A 19,627-nucleotide genomic window follows, 5' to 3' on the forward strand; every position below is an offset into this window, starting at 1 on the left:
GCTGCTCTCCGTCCATCCTGAGTGGTGAGACTCAGGGACTCAGGGACAGCGGAGAACTTTGTCCCACAGAGTAGGAAGCAGACCGCCGATCTCTTAGGTGGTGGGCCAGGAGGGTTGAAACACTCCCCTTTCGTTTGCCAATCAAACTCTTACCACTGTGCTGCTAAGCCTCCTTAAAGCAGTGCTAGACAGTCGTTCTATAAAGCCTACAATTGCTAAATAAGACATTCCCTCATATACTATTGCAATATCTTCTGCTTTGTGCATAGGAAAACTCTGGCTGTGACTAGATTCCATTGCTCATCCATGAGTTGTCAATTATGGTTGGAAAACGGGGCTAGCCGTGCCCGTCAAATCGCGGTCTCTGAACCAGCAGAAACAGCAGCAGCAGCAGCATTTGGGGGCTCGTAAGATTGCAGGACCTCAGGCCACATGGCCCACCTATGAAATCAGAATCCAATTTTAGCGAAATTCCAGATGCTATCTCTGGACTCTCCAGGGGAGAAGAGCTAGGAAACGCAGGAGTGCCCGAGAGAGAGGAAGAGATGTTCTTATCTAGAGCTTGTCTTTTATTGCATTCTGTTTATGTGTTTATTTTTAGAGTAAGCATCATCTTAGCCCTAAATTAAACTTAGTAATTTGGTTTGGCCAAGGCTACCCCAGAGCACTTATATTAAACAAATAAACAAAAAAACTGAGCAGTGCTTCTACACTTTAAAGCCCAAACTGCATTTGGCAAATGGGTAAGCACGAGGCTACGGGCCAGAGGTGCCTAGCACACGTCTGCTTATGCTCTAGAAGAGCACAGTCATCTGAACCTCCTGATCGCAGGTGTACTTTGCAGCATGTGGAAACTCTGTGAGTCAGAATCAACTTGATGGCGATGGGTGTGTGTGTGTGTGTATGTATGTGTGTGTGTGTGTGTGTGTGTGTGTGTTCTCATCATTTGGTTTAAAGAGTGAAATAAGCACTGTGCCCTGACTATTAGTTAATTAATTTTGTTAATGATTTTACAAAGACACAGCACTGTTTTTCATTGTACATGGATTCCTGTAAAGGCACTTTAGTCCCAGGCTCTTTAGTGATGGGAATATTTCTGCTGCTGCTGCTGCTTCTGAATTCATTTCTCCTGATAGGAGAATTTCCAAACAACTAGATTTCTACCAATAGCTCTCCTTTTAAAGAAAAGTAATATGACTTCTGGTAGGAATCTTATGATCAGTTCTGCGGAGTTAGCACAAGTCATCCCTTCTACGACTTCCAGTAGATTCCTAACCAGGATCTCTACTGCAGAAGACAATGGAGCTACCCATAAGTGGCTATCGCTGTTCTTTAAGGACCTGCCCACTGCATTCGTGTGTTTCCCGAGTGACGGGAAGGCTTCTGGAAGCTGCTCATCTTGCTGACACTAAAAGGCTCTCTCCCATTAGCAGCTTCTGTGTTGCATTAATAATAAGAAAGTCATAACGACACCGACCTCGGCTGTTCACGCTCCCCTGAGGTGAAGGCCCAGTTTCCCTCTTAGCCCCTTGGCCCCTGTAATAGCTTTGCTTGCATTAAACAGAGTGGATTACAAAACAGATGTGCTCTATTTCATCAGAGTCTAAAATTCTTTCTTTCTGGAGAGTAGTACCTTTTTTCCTTGGGCTTCATAGTTTAAGGCTATAGCCTCAATATGATGGTATTGAGGTGTATATATATATAAATCATGAAGTGTTGTTTTATGGAAGTGTGGATTATAAGTGCTGGAAAACAGGATTTAAAACAACAACAACAACAAAACTATGTTCCCCTCCTGGAAGAACCATAAAGCAGGACACTGTGGACAAGATATCTTTTTCAAAAAATTAAACACTTATCGACTCAGCAATAAATTCCAGGAATACATATCTTTGCTCTTATAAACATAGAAATCTTCTGTTAATAGATTAATCAATGAGAAGAATATATCATATAGAAACAACATAATTGAGTTGTACTTGATCAGTTCAGGATGTATATCAATAAATTGTATCTTTTAAAAATTGTTGTCTTAATAGGGTGCATAAAAATGGAGTCTATGTTGAGCTTAATTACTTATGCCCTTTCCCACTTGAAATATTTAACCTTTTGCAAGAGTAGACTTTTCAAGCATCCTCTTTATCTGCTTCTAAGTGTACAGTTGACACACGACACAAGGTTATCTATGCAATTGATAGGATATTGCAATTTTTCATTTTTAAGTAAAATAATTTTTCCTTCAACTGCATATTTTAATTAGCATATTTTAGAATGGTGGTCCATCACCTCCAAAGTGTTGCTTGGATTTTCATTGCTGGTACTCAAAGTATTGGACTTTTTCCTGGATTTATAAAACTAAATTCTGATTTTGAGAATTTAGTTCCATCATTAGGTTATTCAGTACCTATTTTTGTACCTGTAGCTTATATAAAAGAGATATTAATATCAATAACCATTGCCAAGGACTGGATACATTTTATAATAAAATATATCATCACAACCTTCTCATCAGAGACCTCTATGATGCTTCCATAAAATATTTGCATGCAGTCTACTATAATTGTCTGTAAAATTCACGAAATCAATGCAAAGCAAATAAAAATGGTTTTCCAAAGACTAATAAGTATTTTTCTGATAGCTAATGAACATTTTCAGGAAACTAGAAGATGACATGTCTAATCTTTCCATGCTGCACATCTTTTTTTTTTCTGTTTTTGCATCTTAATGTACACATGATATGTGAAAGGCTTCCTTGAATAAGAATTATCTGTAATCTAGGAGTAAGAACATTTTAAGTAATACTTATAAAGTGTGTTATATTCTGCTGAAGACATGTAATTAACTAACTTCCATATGATCTATTTCTTAAGCTAGTCAGTTCAACAAAATCAATCGTCTCTAATAACTTTCTTTATATCACTACCAAATGCATTGCCTAACACTGTTAGTCACTCCTCAATTTAAAGGAGAAAATAATTGAGTATAAATGCCTATGAAGACCTAATAGCTATCAAGTCCATTAGAAATGGCAGTGTTAGTGCAGTGTCAGTGTTGTTGGTATTACGCAGACTGACCCGAATCCTTGTGTTTGCTTCTCGCCTGTCCCACAGTCCATGAAGGCTCAGGAGAAACCAGTCAAAAGGAGACATCCACTTGTGATATCTGCCAATTTGGTGCAGAATGTGATGAAGATGCCGAAGATGTCTGGTAATAATGCTATTTTCATTATTTTAAACACATTAATGATCATGACTTCTTTTTACTTCATCAATTGTTCACTACAGAAAGACATTGTTATCACTTTTTTCCTTTCCCTTATTGCAAAAGGAAAATATATATATATATATATACTGGCATATAAGGTCAAATGGGAATTTGTAGAGCCACAGATCATGCAGGTCAGCCAGGAACCTCCTCGGGTATCATTTGATAAAGGTATATTAGGATATTAACAAGACTCCCCAATATGTAAATATGTAAATGTTAAGAACCATGAAGAGCAACTGCAATGCCGGAAAGTTTTCAGGCAACCCCGTATGCGTCAAAGAATTGTGCGCCGCAGGGTCTTTGCTGGCTAATTGCTGAGAAGTAGATCAACGGGTCTATCAAGTGAGGCCTCTTTGGTGAACTTGAATCTCCCACTTTTAAGGTGACAGACAGACATGTTAACCATTTGTATCGCCTGTGAAAACTGAGTGATCCTAAACATATCATAGGAAGGCCCACTGCAAGCAAATTAAACCTTAGGACTCTTGTTTGTAATGATTGCTGGTGATTTTGCCCACAGTTCAACTTCATTTTTTCAACCATGCCAATTACCTTGTGTGTAATTATTGAACTTAAAAGAAAATATTTTCCTCGACCCCTCAATTTCTTTTCTTTCATTTTTTTCAAGAATTTGTATCCCTGTGGGTTCTCTTCTTACTAGCAATCATCTAGACTGCACCTCCTTTACAGAAGCAGACTCTGGGGTGTCTCTCATGCAGAAACACGAGAGATAACAATTACAGCTTGCTGGGGATGACTATTTTCTTTTCGATTCATTTCTTCTCTACAATTACATATTGGTTTTTATTTTTCCTTATCCATTTCTCAAGAGGAATAAATGCAGGAGGAATATGAGATCCTATATGGCTTAACCCTTTATATACATTGTTTTTTTCTCAGCCATCTTCAAATTAAGAGGTGTATGCAATGAGGAAACTGAGGTTTCGGGTGTTTATGTAGCAGGGAAGAGAAGAAGCTATGAGGTGACAATAGTAAGAGAGCTTTAGCACAGCAATTTAACTAAGTTGCAATTAAAATAAAATTTCTTTCTTGTCCTGTTTGGAAGAATGAGATGGCCAGATTGCAGGCAGCTTAGACCCAGTGACTCTCAAGACCTGCAGGGCAGAGCTCCTGACCGGGGAGATGCCTGCAGCGGCGCTGGGAAATTATCCGGCCTCATGAATAGCACTCTTGGAAGTCTGGGACTGGGGCGGGGAGTCTGAAATGTGAAGATAGCACAAGTCCAAAGAGGTACGGTCACGGTGGATAGCTTTCGATAGACTCATCAGGCGGCTCTACAGCCAGGCATGGAAAGTGGGGTTCAGAGGGTGTTCATTTCCAAAGGGGAACAGGACATAGGAATAACACCAAGCCAACCCTCACGCTTGGATTGGGTAGCAACTAGACAAACAAATTAGGGACAGAAAAGACAAAGAATCAAAGGAAACCACTTATCAAAACTGGTGCACGAAAGGCAACCCAGGGACAGGGGGCTGGGTATGGAAATAGATTACAAGACCAGAATGAAGCCAGCCACAAGGCTGACAGGGGCTGAACCATTCCCTTTTGGCTAAGGTGTCTTGCACACACACACACCCAGCCCAGGGACAAGATTATTTCCAAATTGTGGAATAAGATTGAACCTCCAGATGGGGGCTAAGTGGCCATAGCTGTGAAGGCGAGATGACTGCAGGGGCAGGGAGCCAAGAAGATCATTAGGGTGCCCAGGCAAGAATGAGAAGTTGTTAGCTATTAAATAAAATGTACTTAAAATGTCCAATGTAAGCAACAAGGAACGGTGCTGGAATGGTAAGTGTATTGATTTTTATTTACATAAATACCTTTGTCTGTTAACGTATTGGAGTTAGTTATGACCACGGAGGGCAGACTGGAAACAGCTGCAGGACACAAGAATAAACACTAAATGAAATTAAATAGGCGTGGAATCAAGGAGGCCATAAAGTCTGGTGGGAAGCAAGAGGGGCGAGATCTGAATCTAGCCTTCGGTCAGCAGAGCCTTCTCTGAAGTAGGGCAGCTTTGAGGCACTGTGGATTGCGGATGGGACTCTGGCCAGGTCTTCTCAAAAGCATAAAATACTGCATAAAGCATCAGCGTACAATCTGTGAGATACAAAGAGAATAACTGTGTGTTCTGTTTGTTTTCCTTACGTTTTCCCCTTTGACGAAATCACAAGTTTATGCAGGAAAAAATGTCCTCGGTGCTGCAATATGAAATAATTATAAGATGTGCATAAACACAACCAAAAATGGCATTACTGTAGCCACAATAGTGAAAAGAAGGCTAAAATGTAATTGCTGATTTTCCCTGATGTAAGAAACCACTATTTTACATTTTATCCCAAGGGCTCAGTGTAGCTAACTCAAAGATGCTAAGATCTTTCTAAAACGAAGAGAAAGCTCTGTTAAAATGTGAAAGTCTGTACACAGTTCAACTGATCCTGCGTTCAGACTTAGATGAGTTTTAAGTTAAGAAGCAAGTCACATGGAAAAGAAATAATAAATAAAAAAGGAGAGGGAGAAGGCAAGTGAGATAGAGAAAAAAATAATCATTACAGGATGGCATTAATAAATCATGATACTCGTCACTTACAGTGTAATGCTTTTATTTTAAGAAAACAGATGGCTTCTAAGCTAATATAACACCCTCCCTTATTTTCTATGATTTCATTTCAAGGTTTTTTTCCTTCGTTTTTCCCTCCCCAGGGAGAACATATAGATTGTGAAAATCAAAAGAAGGTTCAATTTTCTCAGTTAAAAAAACATTGCTATGAAATATTTTTTGGTTATAGATATTTACCTAAAGTAGAAAAGGGTTCAGGAGCCCTGGTAGCATAGTGGTTACTCACTGAGCTGCTTGCCCTGAGGTGATCAGTTCAAAACCACCAGCCACTCAATGGGGGCAAGATGAGGTCTTCTCCTTCTGGACAATGTTACAATCGCAGAAACCCACGGAAACGGTTCTTTGCTGTCGTATAGGGTCACTGTGAGTCAGAATTGACTCGATGGCACAGAGTTTGGTTTGAGGTGAGGATGAAGTATTCAACAAAGACAGCTAAGTCAACGTGGTCAGTGGCCCACATCACAGGGACATCCACTCCCATACTGAGGGCATCCTTCTATTGAGGGAGTGCGTCATAATTAATTGAAACACCTGTGCGACGGGAGGTGCATGCCTATTTATGGGGGATGGCTTTAAGGAGGAGAAACGAGCTCAAAAGATTGTTTCTATTTATTTCTAGACTGTAAAAAAGTCAAAACTAATACATTCATCTATCAAAGACACTCTAATACCTTTGAAAATATAATTTATAATAACGTCATAAAGCCTGATCTGTAAAACTGGGAACACCAATTTAAAATTTGAACAAAAGGCTCAAATACTTGGTGATTTTTAGAACCAGCTCTATGTTCCCTTAATTATCTTACCTGATAAATTATCTCAGTAAATCCAAAGTAGGTCAGTAGTAACTCCTTGCACTGGGAACTATTCCTAGGGGATAATTAGCCTAGAACTTTCTGTTGATCCTGTCAATCAGAAGTAGTTCAGAACCCAGGGGTTGAGTCTTGATTTCATATAAGAAAAAAGCAAGTTGATAGCTGAGTTTGATGCTAGCAGATAGCTGGTGTATGAATGGCTGCCTGACTAGCATTTCTAAGGTGCCAGAGAGGATCAAAGAACAACGGAGCACAGGTGCAAGAGCAGATGTCTAAGGGGGCACAAACGACACACTGGGGCAGCTGACCTTAGTGCACCTATGTGCTTCCTGCTTATGCTTTCTAGCGTCTGTTCCCATATTATCTTTATGTGGTATTCTATATGCCCTACTCAGACTCCATTAGCAAGTTCATATTGGCTTAATTTCAATGCTACTAGTTTCTTAATGGCCATTCATTTTGTTTTCGAGGGCATTAATAATGTCTTCCAGTTTTAGTGTATTGCATCCTCGTGTTTGTCTGCAGCGGTAAGAAAGCAGAAAAGGCAAAGTAGCTGTAATAAAACGGGTTGGGAGAGGCAGTGAATGTGCATCTATTTTTTCCTTCCCTTCATTGATGTTCCAAAACTGAGACAGGGTGTGGGCTCTGGCATTCCTTCTGTGCGTCTCTTACAAGACGCTTCAGTTTGAAGTCTTCCACAGCTTGTTCGTTTGATCTGAGCAGGCGTCTTGTCACTAGGAAGACTGTGTGGCTGGCCTCACTCCCATCTTTGATGCGTTTTGGACTGTGGAGCCTCATGAATATTTGAAGCAGGGCAATGGCCAGGGTGCTAGATTTCACCATACATATAAGTAAATTAGACATTAGATCCTGCTGACTTTAGTATGTTTAGGCTTTGAATTTAATAGGGAAAATTAAGACGCCTCTGAGGAAAATACAGAAGGTGATTTCTTTTAAAACTACTAGTGGTAAACAATTGAACAAAAACACTGTCTCACTAGTAGAAGGTTTCCTACTAAGTTTCCCACTAAGTGACAGGAGACTGGTAGAAGAGGGTGCTGCTTCATCCAAGTGTGCATGAGCTAAACGTTCATTTGGTCATTTCCAGGGTGTCTCCTTCTTTTTGGTTCCCTTTAGTTTATGGCCTCAGAACCATGACCCAGATTAGAACTGCCTTCTTACATAAATTGGGAAAAACAAGAACTTAGGTCTGGTCTGAGGATGGAGGTTTTTTTGTTTTTAGTTTAGTAATGGCTTTCTGAGGAGACTTTTCTAAAGTCTAAGTTTCCTGCAAGAGGCTGTACTTAAACAAAAAGTCCAAACTCATTGTCATTGAGTAAAAGACACTGACTCACAGTGAGTCTATAGAAGAAAATAGGGCTGCCCCTTTGGGTTTTTGTGACTTAAAATGGTTGCTGTTGCAGATTAGCCATATCTTGCTCCCACAGAGAGACTGGGGGCTTCAACCCACTGACCTTGTGGTTAGCAGCTGAACGCATAGCCCACTACACCATGAAGGCTCCTGTGGATTGCTTCCCTCAAATTGCCTCTTATCCTTCACCCTGAAGACAGTGACTGGTATCTCTGAAGCTGGCATAGCACCTTCATTGGTGTCAATGGATGGGGACTGATAATGAAGAAATTTGCCCTTCTTTTTGATCCTTCACTTTCCCAGAAAATTATTCTATAAATAGACAAAGGTGGATAGATCTAACTAGGGGGAACATGACACCACTCCCTACTGCCATCGTTTCAAAAAGAAAATACACTTAACAAATCTTTGTCCAACTACAAAAGTTTCCATTTAATTTCACTTTCTTCTTGAATAGAATTTGATTTTTTAGTTGTTTCCCTATATCTCTTCATAATAGAAAATATAATAATCATATGTAAACATTTTTCACCGTGAAATAATTTACATTTAAAATTGCAATTGTAATTATTTAGGGCTAGTGTTTGTAACATGGCTGTGCACTGGCCAGTACAGTTTCTTAAATATTGACTTGGAATGATACCCATTATGTATCTTGACCCACATTTCCCGAGGCGGTGGTGGTGGTGGAGCCATTGAGTTGGTGCCAACTCATAGCAACCCTGTGTACAACAGAATGAACCCATCCCAGTCCTGCCCCAGCCTCACAATGCTTATGTTTGAACCCATCAATGCAGCCACTGTGTCATTCTTTCTCATCAAGTGTCTTCCTCTTTTTCGCCATCCAACTACTTTACAAAGTATGATTTCCTGCTCCAGTGACTGGTCTCCCCCAATCACATGTCCAAAATGTATGAGACGTAGTCTCATCATCCTTGCCTCTAAGAAGCTTGCGGGTTATCCTTCCAAGACAGATTTATCCATTCTCTTGACCATCCATGTTCCTTTTCAGTATTGCAACACTATGATTCAAATGAATCAATTATACCTCAGTCTTCCTTGTTCTTTCATGTGCACAGGAGGAGATTGAAAATAGCATGGCTTGGGTCAGGGACACCTTAGTCTTCAAAGGAACATCTTTGCTTTTCAAGACTTTGAAGGGGTCTTGTGCCCCCAGATTTATCTAATGTGTCACATGATCTCTTTACTAATGCTTCCATGGACATTGATTGTGGATCCAAACAAGACAGCAATCCTTGACGATGCTGACCTCTTCTCCACTTGTCACCTGTTTGGAGGATTCAGATCTTCAGTACATCGAGTTATAATCCAAACTCAAGGCTGACAGCTTTGATCTTCATCAGAAACGCTTCAAGGTCTCACTTTCAGCAAGCACGGTTGTATCATCTGCATATTGCAAAATGTGCAGTTGAAAACCCTCAGTGTTGTAGCATCAATTCTGGCTCATAGCAGAACCTGCAGTCATAGAAAGAGGAGGCGTTCTACTCCTGGAAGGGCTGCGGTCTCAGAGACTCAGCAGGACAGTTCTTTATTGTTAGCATGTGTGCGGTCACTGCCAGCAAATCAAAGCTGGACGTTGAAGTGTTAAAATGCAAAAAGGTAAATGAATAACCTTGACATCTCTTTTATTATTAGTTTTCATATGTTTATTTAACTTTTTTAGTTTGATTTACAGACAATAAAATTCAACGGTTCAGTCATGTAAAGAAGGGCCATGCAAGCATGGTCACAATGAACTTTACACGTTTTTTCCTTTTCTTCTTATATATATTGACGATGATTCCTCATTTCTCCCTCCTCCTCCATGTCCCTCGGTAACCACCCATCCCGTTATGATCTCCATATTTCACTCAATCTCAGTTTCCTTACCCAGATAATGATACAATACCAGGACAGACACCAAACAAGGATCTGTCGAAAATGGCCATTCGAAATTGATAGAGACCTCAGCCTAATAGAAGCCAAAGATAATAAAAATTTAGAGTAAATTCATTTGGGTCCAAAGGGAGATCAAATTACAAAGCATGTGACTTTCCAGCCTGAGTACAATTGCTAACACCCCCTTTTCAGTGCCCACCATCTGATTTAGGAGCAAGCCTCCTTTCCAGCCAATGTGTATTAGGCATTCATGGAGGCTCATCCCATGTAGTGACCTTTTAAGTTAACTTTGATCTACCATTATCATCTATAATTGTCAGGAATCTGGGTATTTAGATGTCAGGCACTGGTACCGTTCCATTTTTCCAGTCCTTCTTGGGGTCACACAGGTTAGTGTGCTTCTTCTATGTAAACTTAACTGACTCCTGGCTTAGTTTACTGCTTGTTGAGAGACAAGCCTTTAAGACCCAGGCACTATTATTCATGATAGCCGGGCATCATCTAGTTTCTTCACCACACTTTGCTATGGCACTCATGTCTTCAGTCAAGGCTATGTTGTAAGAACTATCTGTTCTTATACTGGGGCTACAGGCAAGTGGTAGTCCAAAATCCCTTCTTATAACTGCTCATTCTATAAGTCCCTTGTTTGATTTGGGAGACATAATTATCATTTTATTGTTTGCTCATTTTGTCAACAATTTTAGTGGCACATAATATAGCATACATTTTATTGTTGGTTATTGTTGCTGGGTGCCAGCGGGTCAGATGGGACCCACAGTGACCTTAAGCACAATGGAAAGAACTGCTGCTCAGTCCTGCACCATCCTCCCAATTGTTCCCAAAGTGGAGCCCAGTGTTGCAGCCATGGTGTCAGTCCAGCTCCCTAAGGACCTGCCTCTTCCTCACGGCCCTTTTACATTACTAACCATCCTGTCGATCTGCAGGGATTGGTGCCTCCTGATGACATGTTCAGTACCTGTCAAAGGACCAGGCAAAAGGTAGGGCATAGACCCAGACAGGGTACAAGAGCTTGGCAGGATAAGCCATTTGCTGAGCGACGTGAGACGTGGCATCTTCCCTTAGCCACATGGCAGTAGTTCATGTGCTCCACACTCTCATGTAAGCACAGAGAACAGTTCCTTGCAAACGTTTACCTGTACTAAAAGAATAGAAATTCTTGGATACGAGAAATAGAAAAAGAGAGAGGAACAAGTACATTTTGTGTCAAGTAAATATGGCTCATAGTCTAGGGAGTGTTAATTCATATCCTGGTGGCAGTATTGTGCTAGATATTTCCATTAATATTTATACTATGATACTGAGTAGATATTTCCATTAATATTTATACTATGATACTGAGCTCCTTTCTTCCCAGTATAACTTATATTTATTATGTTTTCATTAAAATATAGTTTATTGGTCTTTTTTCTTAGTTTAAAAGTAACTCCTGATTTTAAAACATACTATATAGCTATGGGAATCAAAACAGCCTGGTACTGATTAAACAAGCAATGTATAGACCAATACAATAAAATTGAGAGTCCAGAAACAAACTCATACATCTATTGTCAACTGTTTGTTTATTTTTTTGTCAACTGATTTTTTGTTGTTGTTGTTGCCAGGTTACTATTATAATGTCCAGTTGGTAGAAAAATCAGAGTCTCTTCAATAAACAGTTTTGAGAAAATTATAAAAATCAGCATCTCTTCAATAAACAGTTTTGAGATAATTGGATTTTCATAGGCAGAAATATGAAACAAGATCCAAGCCTCATGACACACAGAAATATAAATTGAAATGGATTTACAAATGAAATTGTGAAATCCTTACAAGAAAATGCAGAGGTAAATATAACCACAAACAGCAAGAAACAATAGATATATGAAAGTTCATAAAAATTAAAAACTTCTGTTCATCATCAGACTTTGTAGAAAAATAAATAAGAGGCAAACTCATCACATGGAGAGCACTTTCAGAAACCACATCTCTCTTGGGAATGTGACACCAAGAGAGCCCAGCACTGTGGGGTCCCCTAGGATAGAGTGGCGCTGCTCCTTCATGTTTCAGAGACTAAGTCTCCAGGAAAGCAGAAAGCCTCATTTTCCTCCCAGGGGTGGATTTCAACACCTCACGGGTTTATCAGGCCACTACATAACTCTCCAGGGCTCCTTATACAAGGACATGACCCAGCAATACCATTACTAAGCATATAACCAAGACTTAAAAGCCAAGACCCAAGCAAGCCTGTATATCAGTAGCCATTGCAGCATTTCACATCATATGCCAAAGGTGAAAACAACGTAAATGCTCATCAACAGATGAATGGATAAACAAGAAGGTGGTACAGGCATATAATAAAATAACACTCAGCAGGTGGGAGGGAAATAGTCTTGATACAAACTGCAGTGTAAATGCAACATGAAGACATGTTAAGTGAAGTAAGTCCATCGGAAGAAGACAAGTAAGTATTGTCTGACTTCTCTTATATAAAAAGACAAGCACAAAAATAAAATAAAATAAAAAGACAAGCAAGGGCAAATGTATAGAGACCAAAGTTTAGTAGTGTTAGTAGAAGTGGGAGAGAGGAAGAAAGGGAAGTTAACTTGATGAGAAAACTAGTGAATTGGATAAAAGTATGGTAAATGTGATAGTTAGGTTTATGGTGAAAACCTGGCTAATAGGAACATGTGGGATTAATCAGGTCAAAGTTTGATTGGAGGGAGAAGAGATAAATGAGATCCCTCTCTCTTATTTACCGGTGATCAGACCAGCATGCTGCTGCTTTAGCTAGTTCTCGGCTTCAACCTGTGAGCTACACTACCGGTATGCTAAGCCAACCTCTGGATCCTGTAGCCGGAGCTTGAGGTTCCTTTGAGAACTGCTTCGCCACACTGCTGGTACATACATTGCTTGAGCTTGAGGCTGGTGGATCCTTTCACCATGCATTGCTTGAGTTCAATAACCCATCAGGCCTGTTTCACTAAGCTCCCAAGTGACTGACTTTGGCTGACCCGCTCGGTGTTTACTGCCTGTGGGAAGACGCTGGCTCATTGCCCCAGGGAGGACTCCACAGTCTGATTCCTTGACCTTAGACCTGTCAGCCCACTTGAGTTGAAGGACAAAAGTCAATTGAACTGAGTCCTCTGGACTGCTGTGTTATATTCTTCCATGCTCTATAAACACATCCGTATATATGTGTCCTGGTTTTGTTTCTCTAGAGAATCCTGTCTACCACAGTTAAACAGCCAATTATTGTAATTGCTTTCAATAAGTTATACAAAGACATGTCAAAATATATAACTAATAGTGCTCTGATTCATACGTGCATGAGCATATTTAAAATAAAATATATTTAAACATGTCTCTGTGATCACTGTGTGGTTACAGACGCATTCTCAGTAAGATAGTTGTTTAAGTCCCTCCAGTATGCTTTCAAAAAATATATATTTTTATTCCATGAGGGGAAAAAAAACAAAGAAGCAAAACATTTTTTCGGGTTGTGGCTAATATAGAAAAAGGTTAACAAAGGCAAATGGACATCTCCCCAAATAACTGAGGCTTTCCAATAATTTTATGAGCTTGCTGCCCCGCGTCAAACAAGCATTTAAAATGAATCAAGCATGTTAAAGAAACTCAAGGAGACCTCAAAGACAAGCCAAGAATGAGAAGAAGGTCCACCTCCACAAATGAAACAACCGTGACTGAATTCCAGGAATAGGGAAGAAAGACCATAAAAGGTGTATCGTTCTGTTAGAGATTGAATTTGGAATCCCATATGGTCCATCATCTTAAATTTTTGGTCAACCTTGGCCTCAACTAGCTTCCGGCTAGTTGCTTTATAAAACATATAAAATATTTGAGGATAAAGATGGTTTCATGGAATGAATAGTAACCAAGTGCAAACCTGGCATTTAACAATAGGAATCAGATAGTGGGTCTAATCAAAAGAGCAGTATCCAAGAGAATTACGAGGCCAGTGGAATTCAAGGCAGAGTGATCACCTTAGAAGCTTATGGTGAGTGTGGGAATTGTGAACAAGAAACAGGGATGCATGGTCTGAAAATGCAAACTGACTGATGAGAAGACCAGGAACGTTGTGCTGAGGAAAATGTTCCCTGTCCCAACAATACACCTGCTCATTCTTCAGCAGCAAGCACCATGGTCCCGTGAGAATGCCACAGGGAACGGTATCCCATCAGCCCTGATCTTACCCATTCAGACTTCTTTTTGATCACTAAACTTAACGAACGTTTAAAAGCAACACAATATCACTCTCGCAGGAATGCCCAAACTGTCCTCTTTACTTGGTGTAAATCGAATTGTGCAGAAGTCTTTTTGGAAAGGGTAGAGAGATGGAGACGTGGCCCTCAGAAGTATCTAGATGCAGGATGTTTCAAGAATCAACAAAACTCCAAAAACTATACTCACTGATATCAAGTTGACTCTGTCTCATAGCAAATGTATAGGGCAGATGAGAACTGCCCCTGTGAGCTTCTAAGACTGTGACCCTTTACAGGATAGAAGTCCTGTCCATTTCAAAGAGTAGCTGGTGGTTTTGAACTTCTGCCTTTGTGGTTAGCAGCCCAGAGCATAACTAAAGCACATGGATCTCTTCAAGAATCAATAACTTCACATTTTCATTTTTTGTTGTTGTAAAAAGTTTCTTTGATTTTATAGGGATGCGTTCTGACTTACCTTCCTACACCTGTAAGGTATTGAATTGGCCACAGTTGTGTGATATGCTTGCTTACATATACTTCTTTGCCCACCTCTCACCTCCACCCCCCCCCAAAAAAGCTGTTGAGGTTGCTTATGTACAACCCTAAACCTCAAGGACGTTGATGCCTTGGTTAAGAGATTGAGGATCCTGGTTCATGGGACATCCCAGTTAAGTGGCCTAATATTATGAGTAATGCTTCTGGTTTTTAAGCAGTGCCTGGGATCTAAAGCCGGCAGACTGCCATACAAAACACAGCACCTCGTTTCTATTTGCCTGGCGCGATGGAGAAAGAAAGTCAAGAACAGGAGAAGGTTATGGAATGCGTGAATAACCGCCACCTTTGTAGTGATGCTGAAACTAGCCCCATAATGCCAGAATTTATAATTTCAGGAAAAGAAAATGTTTTTATTCTTTACTTTTACAGTTATTAATATATATAACAACCAAATATATGAAAAATATAAATTTTGCAATGTTTTTAAATGTAACCAAATTGTTTACATTATTTTTCATCTTATTTTATTGTTAAATAAAAAAGCAAACTGAAAACTTATTTATAAAATATAATACAAAATTTGTTTATAATTTTAGTTAGTGTGAAATTGAACAAATCAATTTTTTTCTTTTGTGATACAAGGATGAACTTTGCATTTGCTGCAGAAAAATACTGGTGCACTCTTGCAATTTACATTTTTGCATCTTCCTCTGTTTGTGACCTCAGGGTAGTGGTGAAGACCATGCAAATGGGTATCTCTTCCAGGGATACCTTTGGGGACAGGACCACTTCTCTTTCTGTTAGCAAACTCAATATCAGTGAAGTTAGTAAAAGGTCTGCCTCTTTTATTTGGTCTATTACTTTTTCCTTCAAGAAGAGCTTCAGCAACGTTCATTTTGAACTCCTACAGACTTTGGATTTTTTTTTTGGCGGGGGGGTAACTGAGGATCCTACAGTCTCTGAGATAAAGTAGCCAAGAGTTCACAAAAGTCACATCTATAAAATGAAAAAGTAATTTTTGATAATATTTTTGAACTGATGTGAATTCTATACAGTATAATTAGCATGTCTATCAAATCAAGCAGTGTTCCCCCAAATTTCTCAAGTTCCTGGCTACTCAGTGCAAGAGGGTCATTGGGATTTTGCTGGATTGCATAAAGATTTGATTGGTCGATAATATGAGTAATGATATCCTTTGAGAAAAAATATCTAAAAAATTCAACAGGACGTTTTACTACCTCAGAAGATTCTGTTTGTCCTAACCATTCCGGAATAGGTCTAGCTGTACCATCTCCAGTAATGTGCCACCAAAGAGGAATTCCTCGATTTCTTGATGAAGATCGTTTTGAACTTGTAGTTATTGGAATTGATTCTTCAACAACTGAAGTTTCTGACTCATCTTCACTAGTATTATCATTACTATCTATGAGGTCTTCTAATTCATCCAAATCAGAATAATCGGCCTTATATTCACTTCCTATCATAGGAAAATTAAATATTGTTATCAAAATCTTTCAGATAGCAATATAATTAAAATTTTATATTGTAAAATCAAAATTTTTTAATATAATACACATTTTATTTACCAATTTCATCCATATTAGCATCTGGTTCCTTATCTTAGTCTGTACCACTTCCATCTCAGTCATAAATTTACCGTTTTCCATAAAATAAATCACAATCCATGCTGTGGTGATTTTTGTCACTGTAGATTCAAAAGACGAATATAATGAATTCGTTATGCTTTGAAAAAGCAGAAATATATAATAAATAGAATTTTTATGAGTATTACACCTTTGACATTAAACTACAGTTTTGTGAACATATACTAAAAATCTCAACACTAAAACTTCACGAGGTTGAAAATTATCATAAAACGCACTGAACGTCAATGACCACGTAACCTCCAATGCACAATCAGTCAAACATGTGCATAAAATGCATGACGAGCAGTGTGGGTTTGGACTAGTAAACTGCGACAATATAGCCGACATCACCGTCGGCTTCCAAGGCTTCGTCATTTCGGTTACAGATAGGTCTTAATTAAATGTTGCGAAAACGTCGCCCTGGGCGTTGTAGGGCTAGATGGTGCTCTGCTGTCATTAGTGAACAGTTCAATCAGAGATTCTCTAGACGTATCTCGATTAACCAGTGGAAAATGAAAAATGAGAATTTCGGTTGTTGAATCCGACCTTCTAGAGCAGTGGTTCTCAACCTGTGGGTCGCAACCCCTTTGGGGGTTGAACAACCCTTTCACAGAGGTTGCTTAAGACCATGAGAAAACACATTACCATTTTCATTATGATTCATAACAGTAGCAAAATTACAGTGATGAAGTAGCCATGAAATAATTTTATGGTTGGGGTCACCACACACGAGGAATTGTATTAAGGGGTCACAGCATTAGGAAGGTTGAGAACGATTTTCTAGAGCCATGGAGGCATGATGCAGCCCAAAATTATTGTCCTGAGTTGATAAACCAAAAATACCCTGTATCTTCCTAAAAACAAACAATGGATTAGTTGACCCTAATATAGAATGTCTCCCTTGAGTGTTGTGCTCTCTCAGAATTGATCTGTAGGAGATCAGATTAAGAACAGCAACTCTGAAAAGGGGACAATTAAATTTATGTCTCTGAGGGAGAAACAACTGAGAAAAAGAGGGGAAAAGTGCTGTGTGACTCCTAGGAATGTTATCAAGGTAACGGAAATGTAGAAAGTGGTCAACTGATGTGTGTTTTGCTGTGTATTCTAAACAATCACAACGAACATCTTAAAATTTTAAGAAAATATGGGAAATAGACACAATATGCATTTATCAGAAAGAGCATTAAACAAACAGAGAAACTAGAAAAATGCAAGCCCACCATTACAAGACCATCATGGGAGATATATTTTCCTATCATGCATGTGCTTACATGTGGGTTTGTATGACTCTTTGTGTGTGTGTGTGTGTGTGTGTGTGTGTGTGTGTCTGGGTTTAGTGAGAGCCCTTTGAAGAGAACTTGGGTGGTGGGAAAGATGAAGAACTTGACTCCTAGTGGGAAGAGTCAGGCCTTCCTAAGGTCAGAGCTTTGAAGGCCCTAGGGAACAGCTCTGCTGTGCTCTCCTGGAATTACTAGCAAGAATCATATCATGCTTATTCACACACCACCTGTCTTATGAAAATGTTTACTTTGAGGCTCAATTAAGTGATTGATAGGAACGATAACCACTCTTTACTAGAAATAGATTTGGATATCCTTTGAGCATAATTCTTTGGCTTAACTGTTAGTTAATCTTACTAAATTCTCAAGACAAATAGATTTGAGGGTTGTGTCCTAACAATTGTGACCTAAAGAAGGAATTCCCAAAGCTGAAACCTCCTCTCTGTCTGGGTAGGCATTCTTCTTGGTTGCCTTTAAGAGAGGAGACAGTGTGTGTACTGAAAGCGTTCCCATTGTCTGTATCCAGAGTGTCCATAATAAACAGCTGTTGGAGGAATAGGCATTATTTACCGAGAACCTCCTCTCCCAAAGGCGTTTTAAATTGGTAGAAACTGTTTCTGGTCTTCAGTGGTTTGCTTTCACACAGAAATATATTGTACATGTTGGTTCATCTAAGCAATGAATCAGCCAGCCTTCCTCGGCAGCCACATGTGTCTGGTCCAGATACCTTCCCCTCTAAATAGAAGAGCTGATATCTAATAACTGAACAAATTGTAGAATTATGTGAAACTCTCGATCGCAAAGTCAATATTGCTGAAATTCTGAATGCTTATTATAGTTAAAAACAAAAAATGAATCATGGAAATGAGTATCTGATTTCACTAACCCCCAATGCAAACTAAAAGAAGATGGGAGTGGTCCATTCATCCTTTCCTCACTCAGCTATGAGTGAAACGTAAGAAATTAGGAGGATGCACCAGGGAAGGGTGATCTGACAGAGGCTGTTTACTGCAGCTCTTTTATCCTTTGCAATCTTTTCCAAGTATTTGACACAGTAGTTCACTTTGTTCTCTGAGCTCATCCTCAAGCCAGCTTTCTATAAGCAAAATTGTATTACCCGGGGTTATAAAAGAAATGTGAGGTTCCAGCTAGCCATCAGAGCTGATAGTCAGCAGATATTAAGAGATGTGTGTCAGGGAGAAGTGTACAACAATTGAAAAAAAGAAAATGATATAAAAATTAGCATTCCATTAGGGAAACTTTATAATATATTTCTACAGTAAAAACAGTCAAATGTGGCACTTCAGTAAATTTAGATATGGCATCAAAAATTATGGAAAAGGAGAGAATTAATATTTTCTTATTAGAGTTTAAAGTTCATCATTCATTGGCTGTGTTTTCCATTCTCTAGAAACTGTATTATCTGGGAGAAAGAACATGTAATAGAACTATAAGTATCATAATGACATTGAATGGTCAGCCCTAAGAATTTGAAAAAGGGAAAAAATGATAACACAGACAAGTGTCCCTGCATCAGTCCACCTATTGGTATATCTGACATTTCTGTAACATTGTATGTCTGTATTAAAAAAAAGAGAGAGACTAAGGAAATGACTTCCCCTAGGCAAGATATTAGTTATCTAGACTTCTGTAAAATCACATTATTTTTCATAGCCTCTGTTTTCTTTAAGTATACATTGTATATAGATATAGCTATACATAAATGTATGGAAATATGATTCATAAAATCCACCCATTTGAATTATAGACTTGGAAAATTCAATATACTTTACTGTAATCATTGCACAATTAATTTTGAAATGTTCAGGTCACCGCAAAAATAAACCCAGACCTATTAGCAGGCCTGACCTGTGTCCCATAACCGTGCTACCCAAGCCCTAGGAAAAGGCACTCTACTTTGTGTGTCTGCAAATCCCTCTGTAAATGGAATCCTTCAGTGCTGTGCTGTTTGTATAAAATAATGTTCACAAA

General features: G+C 39.1%; 1 protein-coding gene across 1 annotated transcript in view; it reads left to right on the top strand.

Annotated features, from left to right (window-relative positions):
• TMEFF2 (transmembrane protein with EGF like and two follistatin like domains 2) overlaps nucleotides 1-19,627 on the top strand; it is a 293,002-nt gene that overhangs the window by 155,217 nt on the left and 118,158 nt on the right. Inside the window, exon 5 of the mRNA XM_075528996.1 lies at nucleotides 3,111-3,207. Within this exon, the coding sequence (XP_075385111.1) occupies nucleotides 3,111-3,207 (97 nt within the window). The remainder of the gene's footprint in view (nucleotides 1-3,110; nucleotides 3,208-19,627) is intronic.

Source organism: Tenrec ecaudatus, chromosome 13 (genome assembly GCF_050624435.1).
Source record: "Tenrec ecaudatus isolate mTenEca1 chromosome 13, mTenEca1.hap1, whole genome shotgun sequence".
Classification (NCBI taxonomy): Eukaryota; Metazoa; Chordata; class Mammalia; order Afrosoricida; family Tenrecidae; genus Tenrec; species Tenrec ecaudatus.